Source organism: Cherax quadricarinatus, unplaced genomic scaffold (assembly GCF_038502225.1).
Source record: "Cherax quadricarinatus isolate ZL_2023a unplaced genomic scaffold, ASM3850222v1 Contig2785, whole genome shotgun sequence".
NCBI classification, from domain to species: domain Eukaryota; kingdom Metazoa; phylum Arthropoda; class Malacostraca; order Decapoda; family Parastacidae; genus Cherax; species Cherax quadricarinatus.
Genome location: NW_027197811.1, coordinates 37,740 through 54,463, shown reverse-complemented (window position 1 = coordinate 54,463; position 16,724 = coordinate 37,740). Strand labels below are relative to the sequence as shown.

The 16,724-nt window shown below is 41.8% G+C and overlaps 1 protein-coding gene across 1 annotated transcript in view; it reads right to left on the bottom strand.

Moving 5' to 3' along the window:
- Window positions 1-675: 675 nt before the first annotated feature.
- LOC138851916 (uncharacterized protein DDB_G0283697-like) overlaps window positions 676-16,724 on the bottom strand; it is a 28,585-nt gene continuing 12,536 nt past the window's right edge. The window contains exon 3 of the mRNA XM_070081455.1: window positions 676-958. Within this exon, the coding sequence (XP_069937556.1) occupies window positions 715-958 (244 nt within the window). The 3' untranslated portion in view covers window positions 676-714. The remainder of the gene's footprint in view (window positions 959-16,724) is intronic.

The following is a 16,724-nucleotide window of genomic DNA, read 5'->3' as shown; positions in this document are numbered from 1 at the left end:
GGGAAGCAAAGGATAGACAAGACAGAAAAGCAAGCAGATTAGCCATAAATGAATATGCAAGGGTGAGGAGTGTATCAATTTGAGAATGACACTGCAACCAAGGCCAAGTCCAAATCACAGCCGCATCATAAGAAAAAAAAGGCCAGCTAATTCAACTGAGAAAGTTAAAAGAAGAGCTCATGGAAAATGACATGTCTGCAAAGTACTTAACAAATGATTTAGAGGTCTTTTCAGTGGAAATGAGCAATGTCAAAAAGCCCACGGGACATTAAAAAGTACATCGGCATGTACTGGACAATACACACACAACAGGGGTAGAGGTATTGTGCCTTTGTTATTATCTGATATCTGTTAATGGTTCCAGGAATCAATGCTCCCAAGGCTCAAGTCTCAAACCAAGAGTGACCTATGATGTGAAAATTCAAGAAAAGAATGATTCCCTTTATTTCACTTTCCATACAGTAGTAAATTTTTAAGGAGGGGACCAATGAATTCAACTCAGATTCTGTTCCCTCTCATACTGTTACAATATGAGAGAATGAAATATAAAGATATTTAAATGTAGCAACATATGAGAAAGTGTTTCCTGGTACTGGAATAAGTAAAACAAACTTGAATGCTAATCTGAAGCCTTTCACAGAGTATTAAGTTTTCTTTGCTGCATTAATATGCTTGACCCACAACGTATTTAAAAACATAAATTCCATGATATACTCACCTAAACTTGGCTGTTTTTTCTTCAAACATGCTCTCTTCACTGTCACTCTCCTCAACACTATCGTCATCATCACTGCTTTCCTCTACTTTATCATTGTTGAAGTGTTTACCTGGGTCAGGCAATTTGTCAATGATTTTTTGAGTGGACTCATTGTCATCATAGTCTTCATCTTGCTGCTGCTCCTCTTTTTTATTTTCCTGGTTTTTAGTAAATTTTGTCTTTGCTTTTCTCCTTTTCAACCTATAAAAAATTGTGGAAAGAACAAAATTTTACTGTTTTTTATATATTAATAAAAAAATAACACCGGCAGTTTCCCAGCAAGGCAGGGTGGCCCGAAAAAGCAAAACTTTCATCATTCACTCCATCACTTTCTTGCTACAGGCGCAGTTACACTACAGTTATAAAACTGCAACATTAACACCCCTCCATCAGAGTGCCAGCACTGTACTTCCCATCTCCAGGAATCAAGTCTGGCCTGCCGGTTTCCCTGAATCCCTTCATAAATGTTACCTTGCTTACATTCACCTCCTCCATACTCTCGCCCTCCAATCTGATATCCAATCTTCCATTACCTATTTTTTTTATCCTCATCATATTACTCTTTCCTATACAGTAGGGCCCTGCTGTACGGCATTTTGCCTTAGAGTGTTCCACTAATACGGCGATTTCAAATTACGACCAAAACTCTCTATGTGACTCCCTGTCTAATACGGCCCGTGCCACTCGGTTTGTTTACATTCTCTGTGAGCATCGCGTCTCTCCATTATGTTTGGAAACTTTCCAGAATTTCACGCGTTTTAAAGTTATTTCATAAAAACTCTGATAATTATACTCGTGTGTACCTGTACCTAAGTAAACTTACATACTGTGCTGGTGTGCAGGTACACATTAAAATCACTAATAGTATCTCATTAGCCTTGAAGATGCCATATTAATAATGATAATAACAACACACAATAATAATCAATCTGAGGTGCATTATACAGGTCTCCCTCAACATTCACGTTTTCAGCTTTCGCGGGCTTCACACATTCGCGAATTCCCAACCGCCAAATTCCCAGCCACCAAATTCCCAGCCGCCATATCATATCTCAGTAGTAGTAACCAGTTACCAGTGTACCAGTAGATGACTCACTACCAACCGTCTCTGCCTGAGTCACTGTCTGTATTCATATTGCCGCTGACCACAGCAGTATTTCAAAGACCCCCTCACATATGGGTACTGTGGGCGGTGGTCAGTCTTACGAGAGTGAGCAAGGAGGCAGGTCACCACTCCACCGAGTTTGTTCATTCCTCCAGTAAGAAAGAACTGATACCTTATTCCAGAACAAACAACCTACTGGAAGGTTAGCCAGATGGACCTTGACTATCCAAGAGTTCAATCCCACTTTTGAACATTTACCTGGCAAGTCAAATGTAGTCGCAGATGCCTTATCGTGACATGTTAGTATAGTAACTGCAGACCCTCCATTTAGTGCTGAGGATGTAAAGAATGCTCAACGAACAGATCCCATGTGGTCTGGTGTGATTCGATTCCTGCTCCAGGAAGATCTTATTCTGACTGTGAAGCCACCAGCACCCATCAGTGACTTTGTCATGAACCAAGAATTACTGTATCGAACAGCCGAGTTGGGTACTCCTAGCAGAAGAGTATACCAGTTAGTAATTCCACAGTCACTAGTGAATGTAGCTTTACAGCTAGTTCACGATGTACCAGGTGTTGCACACCCTGGTATGGATCGTTCAATAAAACAAGCCAGATTGAAATACTTTTGGCCTCGTATGGCAACTGATATTATTGAGTATGTTAAGAAATGTATTGTCTGCATGCAACATAAAGGTAATGCTAATGGTCCTAATCCAATCCAAGTGTATCCAACTACTAGCGAACCGTGGGAAAGAGTTGCGCTAGATTTGTTAACTAATTTCCAAAGTTCCCTCCAAGGCAACAAACATCTGTGTGTTATGGTAGACCATTTCACCAGATATTGTGAGTTAGTTCCTATTGCAGATAAGACTGCCGAGACAGTAGCTAAAGCGTTTAAAGAACGCATTATCTGCAGGCATACCACCCCTAAGTCCCTAGTAACAGATAATGGAGGTGAATTCTGTAATGAGATTCTTGAAAATTTGTGCACCTTGTACAAGATCTCTAAATCCACCATTGTTCCTCATCATCCTGCCAGCAATGGGTTAGCGGAACGAACCAATAAGAAAGTACTTAATGTCTTGAGAGCCACTATCAATCCCAACAGTGAAACTTGGGATGAAGTTATACCTGATGTGCAGTGTGCTATAAATTCTGCTTACAATGTTTCTATAGGTGACACTCCACATTATGCATTGTACGGTGTAGATAAGCGTTTGCCTTATTTTTTATTTTTATTATCACACTGGCCAATTCCCACCAAGGCAGGGTGGCCCGAAAAAGAAAAACTTTCATCATCATTCACTCCATCACTGTCTTGCCAGAAGGGTGCTTTACACTACAGTTTTTAAACTGCAACATTAACACCCCTCCTTCAGAGTGCAGGCACTGTACTTCCCATCTCCAGGACTCAAGTCTGGCCTGCCGGTTTCCCTGAATCCCTTCATAAATGTTACTTTGCTCACACTCCAACAGCACGTCAAGTATTAAAAACCATTTGTCTCCATTCACTCCTATCAAACACACTCACGCATGCCTGCTGGAAGTCCAAGCCCCTCGCACACAAAACCTCCGTTTACCCCCTCCCTCCAACCTTTCCTAGGCCGACCCCTACCCCGCCATCCTTCCGGTACATACTGATACACTCTTGAAGTCATTCTGTTTCGCTCCATTCTCTCTACATGTCCAAACCACCTCAACAACCCTTCCTCAGCCCTCTGGACAACAGTTTTGGTAATCCCGCACCTCCTCCTAACTTCCAAACTACGAATTCTCTGCATTATATTCGCACCACGCATTGCCCTCAGACATGACATCTCCACTGCCTCCAGCCTTCTCCTCGCTGCAACATTCATCACCCACGCTTCACACTCATATAAGAGCATTGGTAAAACTATACTCTCATACATTCCCCTCTTTGCCTCCAAGGACAAAGTTCTTTGTCTCCACAGACTCCTAAGTGCACCACTCACTCTTTTTCCCTCATCAATTCTATGATTCACCTCATCTTTCATAGACCCATCCGCTGACACGTCCACTCCCAAATATCTGAATACGTTCACCTCCTCCATACTCTCTCCCTCCAATCTGATATCCAATCTTTCATCACCTAATCTTTTTGTTATCCTCATAACCTTACTCTTTCCTGTATTCACCTTTAATTTTCTTCTTTTGCACACCCTACCAAATTCATCCACCAATCTCTGCAACTTCTCTTCAGAATCTCCCAAGAGCACAGTGTCATCAGCAAAGACCAGCTGTGACAACTCCCACATTGTGTGTGATTCTTTATCTTTTAACTCCACGCCTCTTGCCAAGACCCTCGCATTTACTTCTCTTACAACCCCATCTATAAATATATTAAACAACCACGGTGACATCACACATCCTTGTCTAAGGCCTACTTTTACTGGGAAATAATTTCCCTCTTTCCTACATACTCTAACTTGAGCCTCACTATCCTCGTAAAAACTCTTCACTGCTTTCAGTAACCTACCTCCTACACCATACACTTGCAACATCTGCCACATTGCCCCCTATCCACCCTGTCATACGCCTTTTCCAAATCCATAAATGCCACAAAGACCTCTTTAGCCTTATCTAAATACTGTTCACTTATATGTTTCACTGTAAACACCTGGTCCACACACCCCCTACCTTTCCTAAAGCCTCCTTGTTCATCTGCTATCCTATTCTCAGTCTTATTCTTAATTCTCTCAATAATAACTCTACCATACACTTTACTTTACTCCTGGAGAGAGTTCCGGGGGTCAACGCCCCCGCGGCCCGGTCTGTGACCAGGCCTCCTGGTGGATCAGAGCCTGATCAACCAGGCTGTTGCTGCTGGCTGCACGCAAACCAACGTACGAGCCACAGCCCGGCTGATCCGGAACTGACTTTAGGTGCTTGTCCAGTGCCAGCTTGAAGACTGCCAGGGGTCTGTTGGTAATCCCCCTTATGTGTGCTGGTAGGCAGTTGAACAGTCTCGGGCCCCTGACACTTATTGTATGGTCTCTTAATGTGCTAGTGACACCCCTGCTTTTCATTGGGGGGATGGTGCATCGTCTGCCAAGTCTTTTGCTTTCGTAGTGAGTGATTTTCGTGTGCAAGTTCGGTACTAGTCCCTCTAGGATTTTCCAGGTGTATATAATCATGTATCTCTCCCTCCTGCGTTCCAGGGTATACAGGTTTAGGAACCTCAAGCGCTCCCAGTAATTGAGGTGTTTTATCTCCGTTATGCGCTCCGTGAAAGTTCTCTGTACATTTTCTAGGTCGGCAATTTCACCTGCCTTGAAAGGTGCTGTTAGTGTGCAGCAATATTCCAGCCTAGATAGAACAAGTGACCTGAAGAGTGTCATCATGGGCTTGGCCTCCCTAGTTTTGAAGGTTCTCATTATCCATCCTGTCATTTTTCTAGCAGATGCGATTGATACAATGTTATGGTCCTTGAAGGTGAGATCCTCCGACATGATCACTCCCAGGTCTTTGACGTTGGTGTTTCGCTCTATTTTGTGGCCAGAATTTGTTTTGTACTCTGATGAAGATTTAATTTCCTCATGTTTACCATATCTGAGTAATTGAAATTTCTCATCGTTGAACTTCATATTGTTTTCTGCGGCCCACTGAAAGATTTGGTTGATGTCCGCCTGGAGCTTTGTAGTGTCTGCAATGGAAGACACTGTCATGCAGATTCGGGTGTCATCTGCAAAGGAAGACATGGTGCTGTGGCTGACATCCTTGTCTATGTCGGATATGAGGATGAGGAACAAGATGGGAGCGAGTACTGTGCCTTGTGGAACAGAGCTTTTCACCGTAGCTGCCTCGGACTTTACTCTGTTGACGACTACTCTCTGTGTTCTGTTAGTGAGGAAATTATAGATCCATCGACCGACTTTTCCTATTATTCCTTTAGCATGCATTTTGTGTGCTATTACGCCATGGTCACACTTGTCGAAGGCTTTTGCAAAGTCTGTATATATTATATCTGCATTCTTTTTGTCTTCTAGTGCATTTAGGACCTTGTCGTAGTGATCCAATAGTTGAGACAGACAGGAGCGACCTGTTCTAAACCCATGTTGCCCTGGGTTGTGTAACTGATGGGTTTCTAGATGGGTGGTGATCTTGCTTCTTAGGACCCTTTCAAAGATTTTTATGATATGCGATGTTAGTGGTATTGGTCTGTAGTTCTTTGCTGTTGCTTTACTGCCCCCTTTGTGGAGTGGGGCTATGTCTGTTGTTTTTAGTAACTGTGGGACGACCCCCCTGTCCATGCTCCCTCTCCATAGGATGGAAAAGGCTCGTGCTAGGGGCTTCTTGCAGTTCTTGATGAACACAGAGTTCCATGAGTCTGGCCCTGGGGCAGAGTGCATGGGCATGTCATTTATCGCCTGTTCGAAGTCATTTGGCGTCAGGATAACATTGGATAGGCTTGTGTTAATCAAATTTTGTGGCTCTCTCATAAAAAATTCATTTTGATCTTCGACTCTCAGTCTGGTTAGCGGCTTGCTAAAAACTGAGTCATATTGGGACTTGAGTAGCTCACTCATTTCCTTGCTGTCATCTGTGTAGGACCCATCTTGTTTAAGTAGGGGCCCAATACTGGACGTTGTTCTCGATTTTGATTTGGCATAGGAGAAGAAATACTTTGGGTTTCTTTCGATTTCATTTATGGCTTTTAGTTCTTCCCGCGATTCCTGACTCCTAAAGGATTCTTTTAGCTTAAGTTCGATGCTTGATATTTCTCTGACCAGTGTCTCCCTACGCATTTCAGATATAGTGACCTCTTTTAGCCGCTCTGTTATTCTTTTCCGTCGCCTGTAAAGGGAGCGCCTGTCTCTTTCTGTTTTACATCTACTCCTCCTTTTTCTTAGAGGAATAAGCCTTGTGCATACATCGAGTGCCACCGAGTTAATCTGTTCTAGGCATAAGTTGGGGTCTGTGTTGCTTAGTATATCTTCCCAGCTTATATCGGTTAGGACTTGGTTTACTTGGTCCCACTTTATGTTTTTGTTATTGAAGTTGAATTTGGTGAATGCTCCCTCGTGACTAATCTCATTATGTCGGTCTGGGGCTCCGCGCATACATGACTGAACCTCAATTATGTTGTGATCTGAGTATATTGTTTTTGATATTGTGACATTTCTTATCAGATCATCATTGTTAGTGAAGATGAGGTCTAGTGTATTCTCCAGTCTAGTAGGCTCTATTATTTGCTGGTTTAAATTGAATTTTGTGCAGAGATTTAAAAGCTCGCGTGAGTGTGAGTTTTCATCAGAGCTGCCTCCTGGTGTTATTACTGCAACAATATTATTTGCTATATTCCTCCATTTTAGGTGCCTTAAGTTGAAATCCCCCAGGAGCAAGATGTTGGGTGCAGGAGCTGGAAGATTTTCCAGACAGTGGTCAATTTTTAACAGCTGTTCCTGGAATTGCTGGGATGTTGCATCCGGAGGCTTGTAGACTACCACAATGACTAGGTTTTGGTTCTCGACCTTTACTGCTAAAACTTCCACTACATCATCTGAGTTATTTGAGGCATTGAGGCATTATCCCCCTATAATTTTTGCACTCTCTTTTATCCCCTTTGCCTTTATACAAAGGAACTATGCATGCTCTCTGCCAATCCCTAGGTACCTTACCCTCTTCCATACATTTATTAAATAATTGCACCAACCACTCCAAAACTATATCCCCACCTGCTTTTAACATTTCTATCTTTATCCCATCAATCCTGGCTGCCTTACCCCCTTTCATTTTACCTACTGCCTCACGAACTTCCCCCACACTCACAACTGGCTCTTCCTCACTCCTACAAGATGTTATTCCTCCTTGCCCTATACACGAAATCACAGCTTCCCTATCTTCATCAACATTTAACAATTCCTCAAAATATTCCCTCCATCTTCCCAATACCTCTAACTCTCCATTTAATAACTCTCCTCTCCTATTTTTAACTGACAAATCCATTTGTTCTGTTCTTTTTACATTGCTTCACCACTCTCTTAACCTCTCTCTTTTTCTCCATATACTCTTCCCTCCTTGCATCACTTCTACTTTGTAAAAACTTCTCATATGCTAACTTTTTCTCCCTTACTACTCTCTTTACATCATCATTCCACCAATCGCTCCTCTTCCCTCCTGCACCCACTTTCCTGTAACCACAAACTTCTGCTGAACACTCTAACACTACATTTTTAAACCTACCCCATACCTCTTCGACCCCATTGCCTATGCTCTCATTAGCCCATCTATCCTCCAATAGCTGTTTATATCTTACCCTAACTGCCTCCTCTTTTAGTTTATAAACCTTCACCTCTCTCTTCCCTGATGCTTCTATTCTCCTTGTATCCCATCTACCTTTTACTCTCAGTGTAGCTACAACTAGAAAGTGATCTGATATATCTGTGGCCCCTCTATAAACATGTACATCCTGAAGTCTACTCAACAGTCTTTTATCTACCAATACATAATCCAACAAACTACTGTCATTTCGCCCTACATCATATCTTGTATACTTATTTATCCTCTTTTTCTTAAAATATGTATTACCTATAACTAAACCCCTTTCTATACAAAGTTCAATCAAAGGGGTCCTATTATCATTTACACCTGGCACTCCAAAACTTACCTACCACACCCTCTCTAAAAGTTTCTCCTACTTTAGCATTCAGGTCCCCTACCACAATTACTCTCTCACTTGGTTCAAAGGCTCCTATACATTCACTTAACATCTCCCAAAATCTCTCCCTCTCCTCTGCATTCCTCTCTTCTCCAGGTGCATACACACTTATTATGACCCACTTCTCGCATCCAACCTTTACTTTAATCCACATAATTCTTGAATTTACACATTCATATTCTCTTTTCTCCTTCCATAACTGATCATTTAACATTACTGCTACCCCTTCCTTTGCTCTAACTCTCTCAGATACTCCAGATTTAATCCCATTTATTTCCCCCCACTGAAACTCTCCTACCCCCTTCAGCTTTGTTTTGCTTAGGGCCAGGACATCCAACTTCTTTTCATTCATAACATCAGCAATCATCTGTTTCTTGTCATCCGCACTACATCCACGTACATTAAAGCATCCCAGTTTTATAAAGTTTTTCTTCTCTTTTTTAGTAAATGTCTACAGGAGAAGGGGTTACTAGCCCATTGCTCCCGGCATTTTAGTCGCCTCATACGACACGCATGGCTTACGGAGGAAAGATTCTTTTTCCACTTCCCCATGGACAATAGAAGAAATAAAGAAGAACAAGAGCTATTTAGAAAAAGGAGAAAAACCTAGATGTATGTATATATATATATGCATGTGCATGTCTGTGAAGTGTGACCAAAGTGTAAGTAGGAGTAGCAAGATATCCCTGTTATCTAGCATGTTTATGAGACAGAAAAAGAAACCAGCCTTATGAGTTGTTATATTCTAATCCGAAACCAAATTACAACCCTGATGATTTCATAGCAACTCGTACCAGCTTAGCTCAAAGTGTTTTTAGAAGAATCCGTGAAACACTTCATAAATCAACAGCAGAATTTACAAGAGTCGCAAACACTCGAGCAAAGCCATCCAAAATCAAAGTAGGTTCGAGAGTTATGCTGATTAACTTTAACAAAACGTCTGCAATGCCAAAGCTTGATCAAAAGTTTGTTGGTCCTCATCAAGTAGTTGAACATATCACTGGTAATAAGTATAAGGTTAGAGAGATTAGTACTGGTCAGTATAAAGAATTGCATTTAGATCATATGAAGTTAGTATGTGATGATAATGATGTTCCAACCCAGACTAATGTGACAGACTCTGACAATCTTCCTGATCCTGTACTCTCTTCCTGATACTCAGTCAGACTATCAACCTGAATGTCGTTATTCCCTACGTACACGACAGGTATTGAGAAATCCTCAAGTATCATTTGTAACTTCCAATTCAGATTTGCCTCAAATACAGCATGAGTTAGCCAATGCAACAGAGTTTGATCCTCCCAGAGATGACACTCATTCTGCATATGTCAATCTTACCCTAGCAGAGTTGGGGTTAAATGTAAATAACCTGTATAGATGAATAATTACGGTATCAACTTATCAGCATTCAAGAATTTTTTTTTGTGTTCACATTCTCTCCGAATTCTGAGAGTTAACAGTCTAGATTTGAGTGCACCGAATCTGCCTTTCTGTTAAACACTTCTTTCTTTGTATATATTCTTCCTCAGAATCCGTAGATCACATGAATACAGATCGATCGATCAAATTTTTTTTATCACTTCTATTGTGTAATCTTAGCATTGAGTTTCATTCGATGAGTTTCATTCGTTGAGTTTCATTCAATGAGTTTCATTCAATGACTATCATTCGATGAGTTGTGCTATATTATACCTTGTATTGCATTACAGTTTCAGTTACGTAAGCTTCCATTCCAATGTTCTACTTATTTATGTTATAATGTTCAATTGTTGTGTACTTTGACATTGTATAGAATCAGCCCAAGCCGTACACCTGCCATCTCTAGTTTGTATTAGTTGTATGTCGGGATGACATACGTTAGCGTCGCCGAGCTCTCAGTAGTAGTAACCAGTTACCAGTAACCAGTGTACCAGTAGATGACTCACTACCAACCGTCTCTGCCTGAGTCACTGTCTGTATTCATATTGCCGCTGACCACAGCAGTATTTCAAAGACCCCCTCACATATGGGTACTGTGGGCGGTCAGTCTTACGAGAGTGAGCAAGGAGGCAGGTCACGGCTGTTTGGGCGCTTCACACATTATCCGTAATTATACGTACTACCAGCCTACGTGAGTATTACTTTACCCTATCCACGTGTTCGAACCCCCACATGATACATATTCAAGTTTCCCGCCACCTGCGAGTCCCTACTACCCTTCCTCCGACCCCCGCAACTGGCAGCCAGCCCTCCCACCACTCAGTGTGGTGAGTGTTTTGTTTGTTCATTATTTGCTATTAAACTACAGTATAAATAATGTAAACCCATTCATGACTGCATATTGGAATGGCTATTTGGACAGGTATTAGACGGTGACATGTGTTTACTCTTGAACACAGCAAAGAATCAAACATTTCTGCTACTGCTAATAATAACAATAGTAATAATAATAATAATAATAATAATAATAATAATAATAATAATAATAATAATAATATAATTGAAGAAGGAAGTTGTACAAAAATACGAGTGAGTGGTTGACACATCGTCAGTGTGGCTTTGTTTATGCTGGAGTGACCATTAGTCTCCCTGCTCTTCCAAACATTTTACAATAATTCATTGTGTTTGGTACTTGTAGATTGAGTGCGACTGGAGTGGTAGAGGCAGTGGTTGAGGCAGCTGTTGAGGCAGCGATTGAGGCAGCTGTTGAGGCAGCGATTGTGGCAGTGGGTGAGGCAGTGATCGAGGCAGCGGTTGAGGCAGCTGTTGAGGCAGCTGTTGAGGCAGCGATTGAGGCAGCGATTGAGGCAGCTGTTGAGGCAGCGATTGAGGCAGCTGTTGAGGCAGCGATTGAGGCAGCTGTTGAGGCAGCTGTTGAGGCAGCTGTTGAGGCAGCGATTGAGGCAGCGATTGAGGCAGCGATTGAGGCAGCTGTTGAGGCAGCAATTGAGGCAGCTGTTGAGGCAGCGATTGAGGCAGCTGTTGAGGCAGCGATTGAGGCAGCTGCTGAGGCAGCAATTGAGGCAGTGGTCACTGAGGCAGCTGTTGAGGCAGCGATTGAGGCAGTGGGTGAGGCAGCGATTGAGGCAGCGATTGAGGCAGCTGTTGAGGCAGCTGTTGAGGCAGCTGTTGAGGCAGCTGTTGAAGCAGCGACTGAGGCAGTGGGTGAGGCAGCTGGTGAGGAAGCGATTGAGGCAGTGGTATTTAATAACATACATGTTATTAAGTAAGTAAGTAAGTTTATTCAGGTATACACAAATACAGTTACATAGAATTATCATACATAGCAGCATGTCATACATAGCAGCATATTAATAATAATAATACATGTTATTAATATGTACTATTATTATTTATAACATATATGTTATTAAATACCACTGCCTCAACCGCTGAATTATTGTGAAATGTTTGGAAGAGCAGGGAGACTAATGGTCACTCCAGCATAAACAAAGCCACACTGACGATGTGTCAACCACTCCCTCGTATTTTTGTAAAATTTCCTTCTTCAATTATATAGTATTATTATTATTATTATTATTATTATTATTATTATTATTATTATTATTATTATTATTATTATTAATTATTATTATTACTATTACTATTGTTATTATTAGCAGTAGCAGAAATGTTTGATTCTTTGCTGTGTTCAAGACTAAACACATGATGTCACCGTCCAGTACCTGTCCGAATAGCCATTCCAATATGCAGTCATGAATGGGTTTATTAGAATGTATCAATTGTAAGACTCCAGGAGTCACAGCTGCTCATGCTGACTGCAGAGCGAAAGCTGCCCACATCGCCAGCCGCAGGGCTCCCGCCTCACCCATCACCCCCCATGATGAGGCAATAGGCCTACCAGATACTTCATGTCTGAATACTGACCCATGCCTGAACTCAGACAATATGGTTGAGCGAGTCACTCTGGGAGTACATCAACAGAGTACGATCACGTCTGCTATCAACACTAGTAATGCTGCTGGTGTTGACACCATCTGTCTGGCTGAGTCAGCTGTCAGTCAGCCACCTGGCTCAGCTGATCGGGACTTCATACTTCCAGATGACGCTAGTCTTGTTGGGGTGGTACACAACATGCAGCTGCGCATAACAGTACTGGAGAAGCAACAATGGTGTTTGAAACAACAACTTGAGCACCACGAGGAAAAACTTAGAGGTTGCAAATGAGTACATCAACCCACAGATTGTCAGCCATTATGAAAATGAGTGTGGTGATGATGAACAAACTGATGATTGGAGTGGTGTTAATAATTACAAAAACGATGAATCTGATAGTGGTGTTTACAATCACAGTGAAGATGATAAGGGCAGTGAAGACCATCATGATAGTCAACCTGATGAGTGTAATGTATTGATAGATACTGAGTGTGGAGATGACCCGGTTGTTGATAATGGTGTATGTATCACTGGTCATAATGATGAGGGAAGTGATACATGTGATGATAGTGATGAGTGTAATAAAAGCGGAGAGGTGAGTGCGAGGGATAGTGTCACCTTCCATACATTCACAGACAAAGAGCGCAGTGACCTCTGTGTACAAAGACTCCCAAGAGGTCTCACTAATGGAAGTGCACTTAGGAGACTCATGGATAAGGATAATACTGATGATATTGATATTGATTATGTCTGTTTGTTATTTAGTAAGTTTTTTCAGTTTGCTGAGAAATTGAAAACTATCCCTGGACTTTTATAATGGAACCAAACTCGTATAAACTATCCATTTTAAGTTGGAATATTGCGTCACTTAGAAAAAGATTTTCTGACCTGCATCATAAAGTAACCACTGAATCCATTGATATTGTGTGTCTACAAGAGTGCAGAGTCCCTGAAAAATCCCAACCCCCTAAATTGCCATCGTTTGTTGCATATAACCTCAAATCTACTAATTCTTGTGTTCTATATATTAAAAAATCACTTCCCCATCAACTTCTTGCACATAAGAAAACAGAGGAGCTACAGTATCACGTTGTTAGGATTTATATTGGGAACTCTGCTCTCAACATATTTAACTTGTACGCTCCTGCTAATGAGTTTAATTACGTGGAGCTCCCAACTTGTGCTCAGTCTGAACCTACTCTCATTATTGGTGATTATAATGCAAGACACAAAAGCATTGGAAACTCTCAGTTTGGTAATCGTAATGGCAATCAACTGTTGTCACTCTTAAACAGTCATGATAATGTGCAAATTGTAGGTGACCTTGAACCCACACATCTATGGAGGTGTCCTTGATCTGTGCCTGGGCTTCAACATTACTTCTGCCAGCTGTGAGTCTTCCATTGTAACAGATATAGCGTTTGATCATTTCCCAAGGCTAACCTCTCTAGATATTGGTAATACTATTCTCCCTGGTGGGATATTCAAACGGAAACGTCTTAATGTTTCCCCTGATCAACATGATGACTTTGTTGCACATGTGACTGACTGGTATAATTCCTATGAGTGTACCTCTGTCGAGACTTTTAACAATGACCTTGTGAGCAGTATTCAGAACTTCTTAGAGCCGCCTCTGAAACCTCCTACTACTCTAAATCCAAATGACTTCCATAATAATCATAAGTCTTATAAAAATCATACCTATTACAATGGTTCTAAACTTCGAACATTGAAACGTACTGCTCGCAGACTAGGCCTAGCCTATAGAAACCATCGAATCCCTGAAATGCTGAGCCTCTTCCAAACTGCCCTTGCTGCTGCCAGAGAGCGTATGACAGAGCTGCTGCAAACAGACTGGGAACAATTTGTCAATGGTCTCAATGCTCACACCTCACTTAGCCGGGCATGGAGGGACATAAATAGAATTAAAGGTAACAGAACTGGGCAGATCGCGCACCCTCATCCCTTGCATAGGGCTAATGAATTAGTCAGTGCTTGGGCTGCCATCTAGCTATGACAGTCTTCCCAGTACCACACAGGCGAAATTAATGGACAAATATGATGCAAGGGAGAGACTTGTTTGCTTTATGCTCAGCAAGGCAGATGACTGCACCATTCCTTTCACTAATTATGAACTTGATGCAGCACTAACTAAGGGCAACTCCACGTTGCCTGGTGAGGATGGTATTACTTACAACATACTCAGATTGCTGTGTCGAGTACCAGGTAATCCTTTACTTGAATTATATAACATGAGTTATGTCACTGGGGAGCTCCCTAAATCATGGACCAATAGCCTCATTATTCCCATTCCGAAGCCCAATCAACAAAACTCATTTCGCCCAATATCCCTTACTAGCTGCTTGTGTAAAACATTCGAAAGGATGATTCTTAATCGTCTTATGCACAGAATTAAGGAATTCTTGTCACCCCGGTTGCATGGCTTCATGCATGGAAGGAGTGTGCATCATTGCATTACCACCTTTCTCACTCTGCACACTGACAGCTCATACACTACTTTCCTTGACATTAAATCCGCTTTTGATGTAGCCAACCGACATGTAATCATTAGTGAACTTGCCAGAATGGATGTTGGAGGATGGCTTCTCTGTTGGATTAAAGGTTACCTGTCCAACAGAAAGTCGTCTGTGTTGTTCCAGGGACATGGAAGTGAAACTCAAGATTTTGAATTAGGAACCCAACAGGGAGGTGTGCTTAGTCCCACCCTTTTCAACATTTTGATTAATGCCTTACTTAATGCCATGCCTAGCCAGCCCCATCATTATATGGTTAGTTTTGCTGATGACATAATGATTCACACTACCGGATTCTCCAACACCCAAAACATTCTTAATCATGTACTAGCCTCGTGTCAGGACCTGGGGTTAATAATCTCAGGGGATAAAACAAAGATACTCAACAGGCGTCCTCCTCGGCAGAGAGGCACAGTTCGTCAGATCCAGTTGCATGATGGGTCTCTTCTTGAATATGTAAGCAGATACAGGTATCTAGGCTTTGAGGTTCCACTACTTGGACCTGTTGTAACGAGACTTTGTCGCCAATACAAAGAAAGGCTGAGAGCACTTAGAGTTGTGGCAGGTTTTCATCCCAGGTATGGTGCTAATGTTAAAATTGTGAAAATGATGTATCTTGCTTATATTAGATCATTGGTTGATTATGCGGCGCCACTACTTGCACTCGTGTCTGACTGGAAGCTTGGAGGGCTGGAAAAACTGCAAAACGAAGCAATGAGGATCATCCTAGGATGCCCTCGTACTGCCAAAATTTTAAATATGCGGAAAGAACTTAATATTCCAAGCATTAGAGATAGTGTTACTGAAAGAAATAACCTTATTGGGGTCAATATGCTTAGGCTAGCCCATTCAAACCCCTGCACAGAAGCCCTCCAAACTTTCCTCAGCACTGGTGAACATCCTTCCAGATGGATCGAAAAAACTGGAACCGACCTCTGCATGAACCAGCTACATGATCTATATCAAGTTAGACAACAGAGACATTTCCCTGCTCCATGGGATATTACCCCATTCCAAACTACCATTCCTCCATTTCCCCCCAAAACTCTTCTTAAATCACAACCAAAGCTTCGTCTTGAAGCCAAACATGATGCCTTAAGCTGTATTGATAACTTAGTCACACAGAACACTCTTTCACAAATTATTTACGTCGATGGTTCAGTTCACCAGTCCACTGATGCAGCTGGTAGTGCTGCTGTTGTCACACAGAGTGATGGCTCTCATAAAGAAATTGGAGCATGCATCAACAACTGGGCCTCTACCCTTCAAACAGGACTGTTTGCCATACTCCTTGCACTCAAATGTGTCCATGTATCTAAGGTTGACACTTTAATTGTTACTGATTCTCTGTCATTCATAAAAGCTCTCAACTCATTAAGTATAAATTGTGGCATGCTTGTGTCAGAAGCCAGACATAGATATAGTAAGATTGTGGACAGTGGAGTCAGAGAGCACATGCTGTGGATTCCATCTCACATTGGTCTTCAGATGCATGATAGAACTGATAAATTGGCTAAGCTGTATGCTTTCAAAGAGGGGGTAGATTACAATCTTGGGTTGTCAGTTAGCAGTTTGAGAACAATAATACGAAAAGAACTTCAAATGAACTTTATTGACTTAAGACTTAGGGAGATTGACACAAGTCAGTCCATCTATCATCATTCCATCATGCAGGAGGAGCCACATGTCTATGGTGCATCCAACAAGATAAGCAGACTCTTGGATGTCACTACTGCCCGGCTCCGGCTGGGTTACAAGTATCCTTGGCAG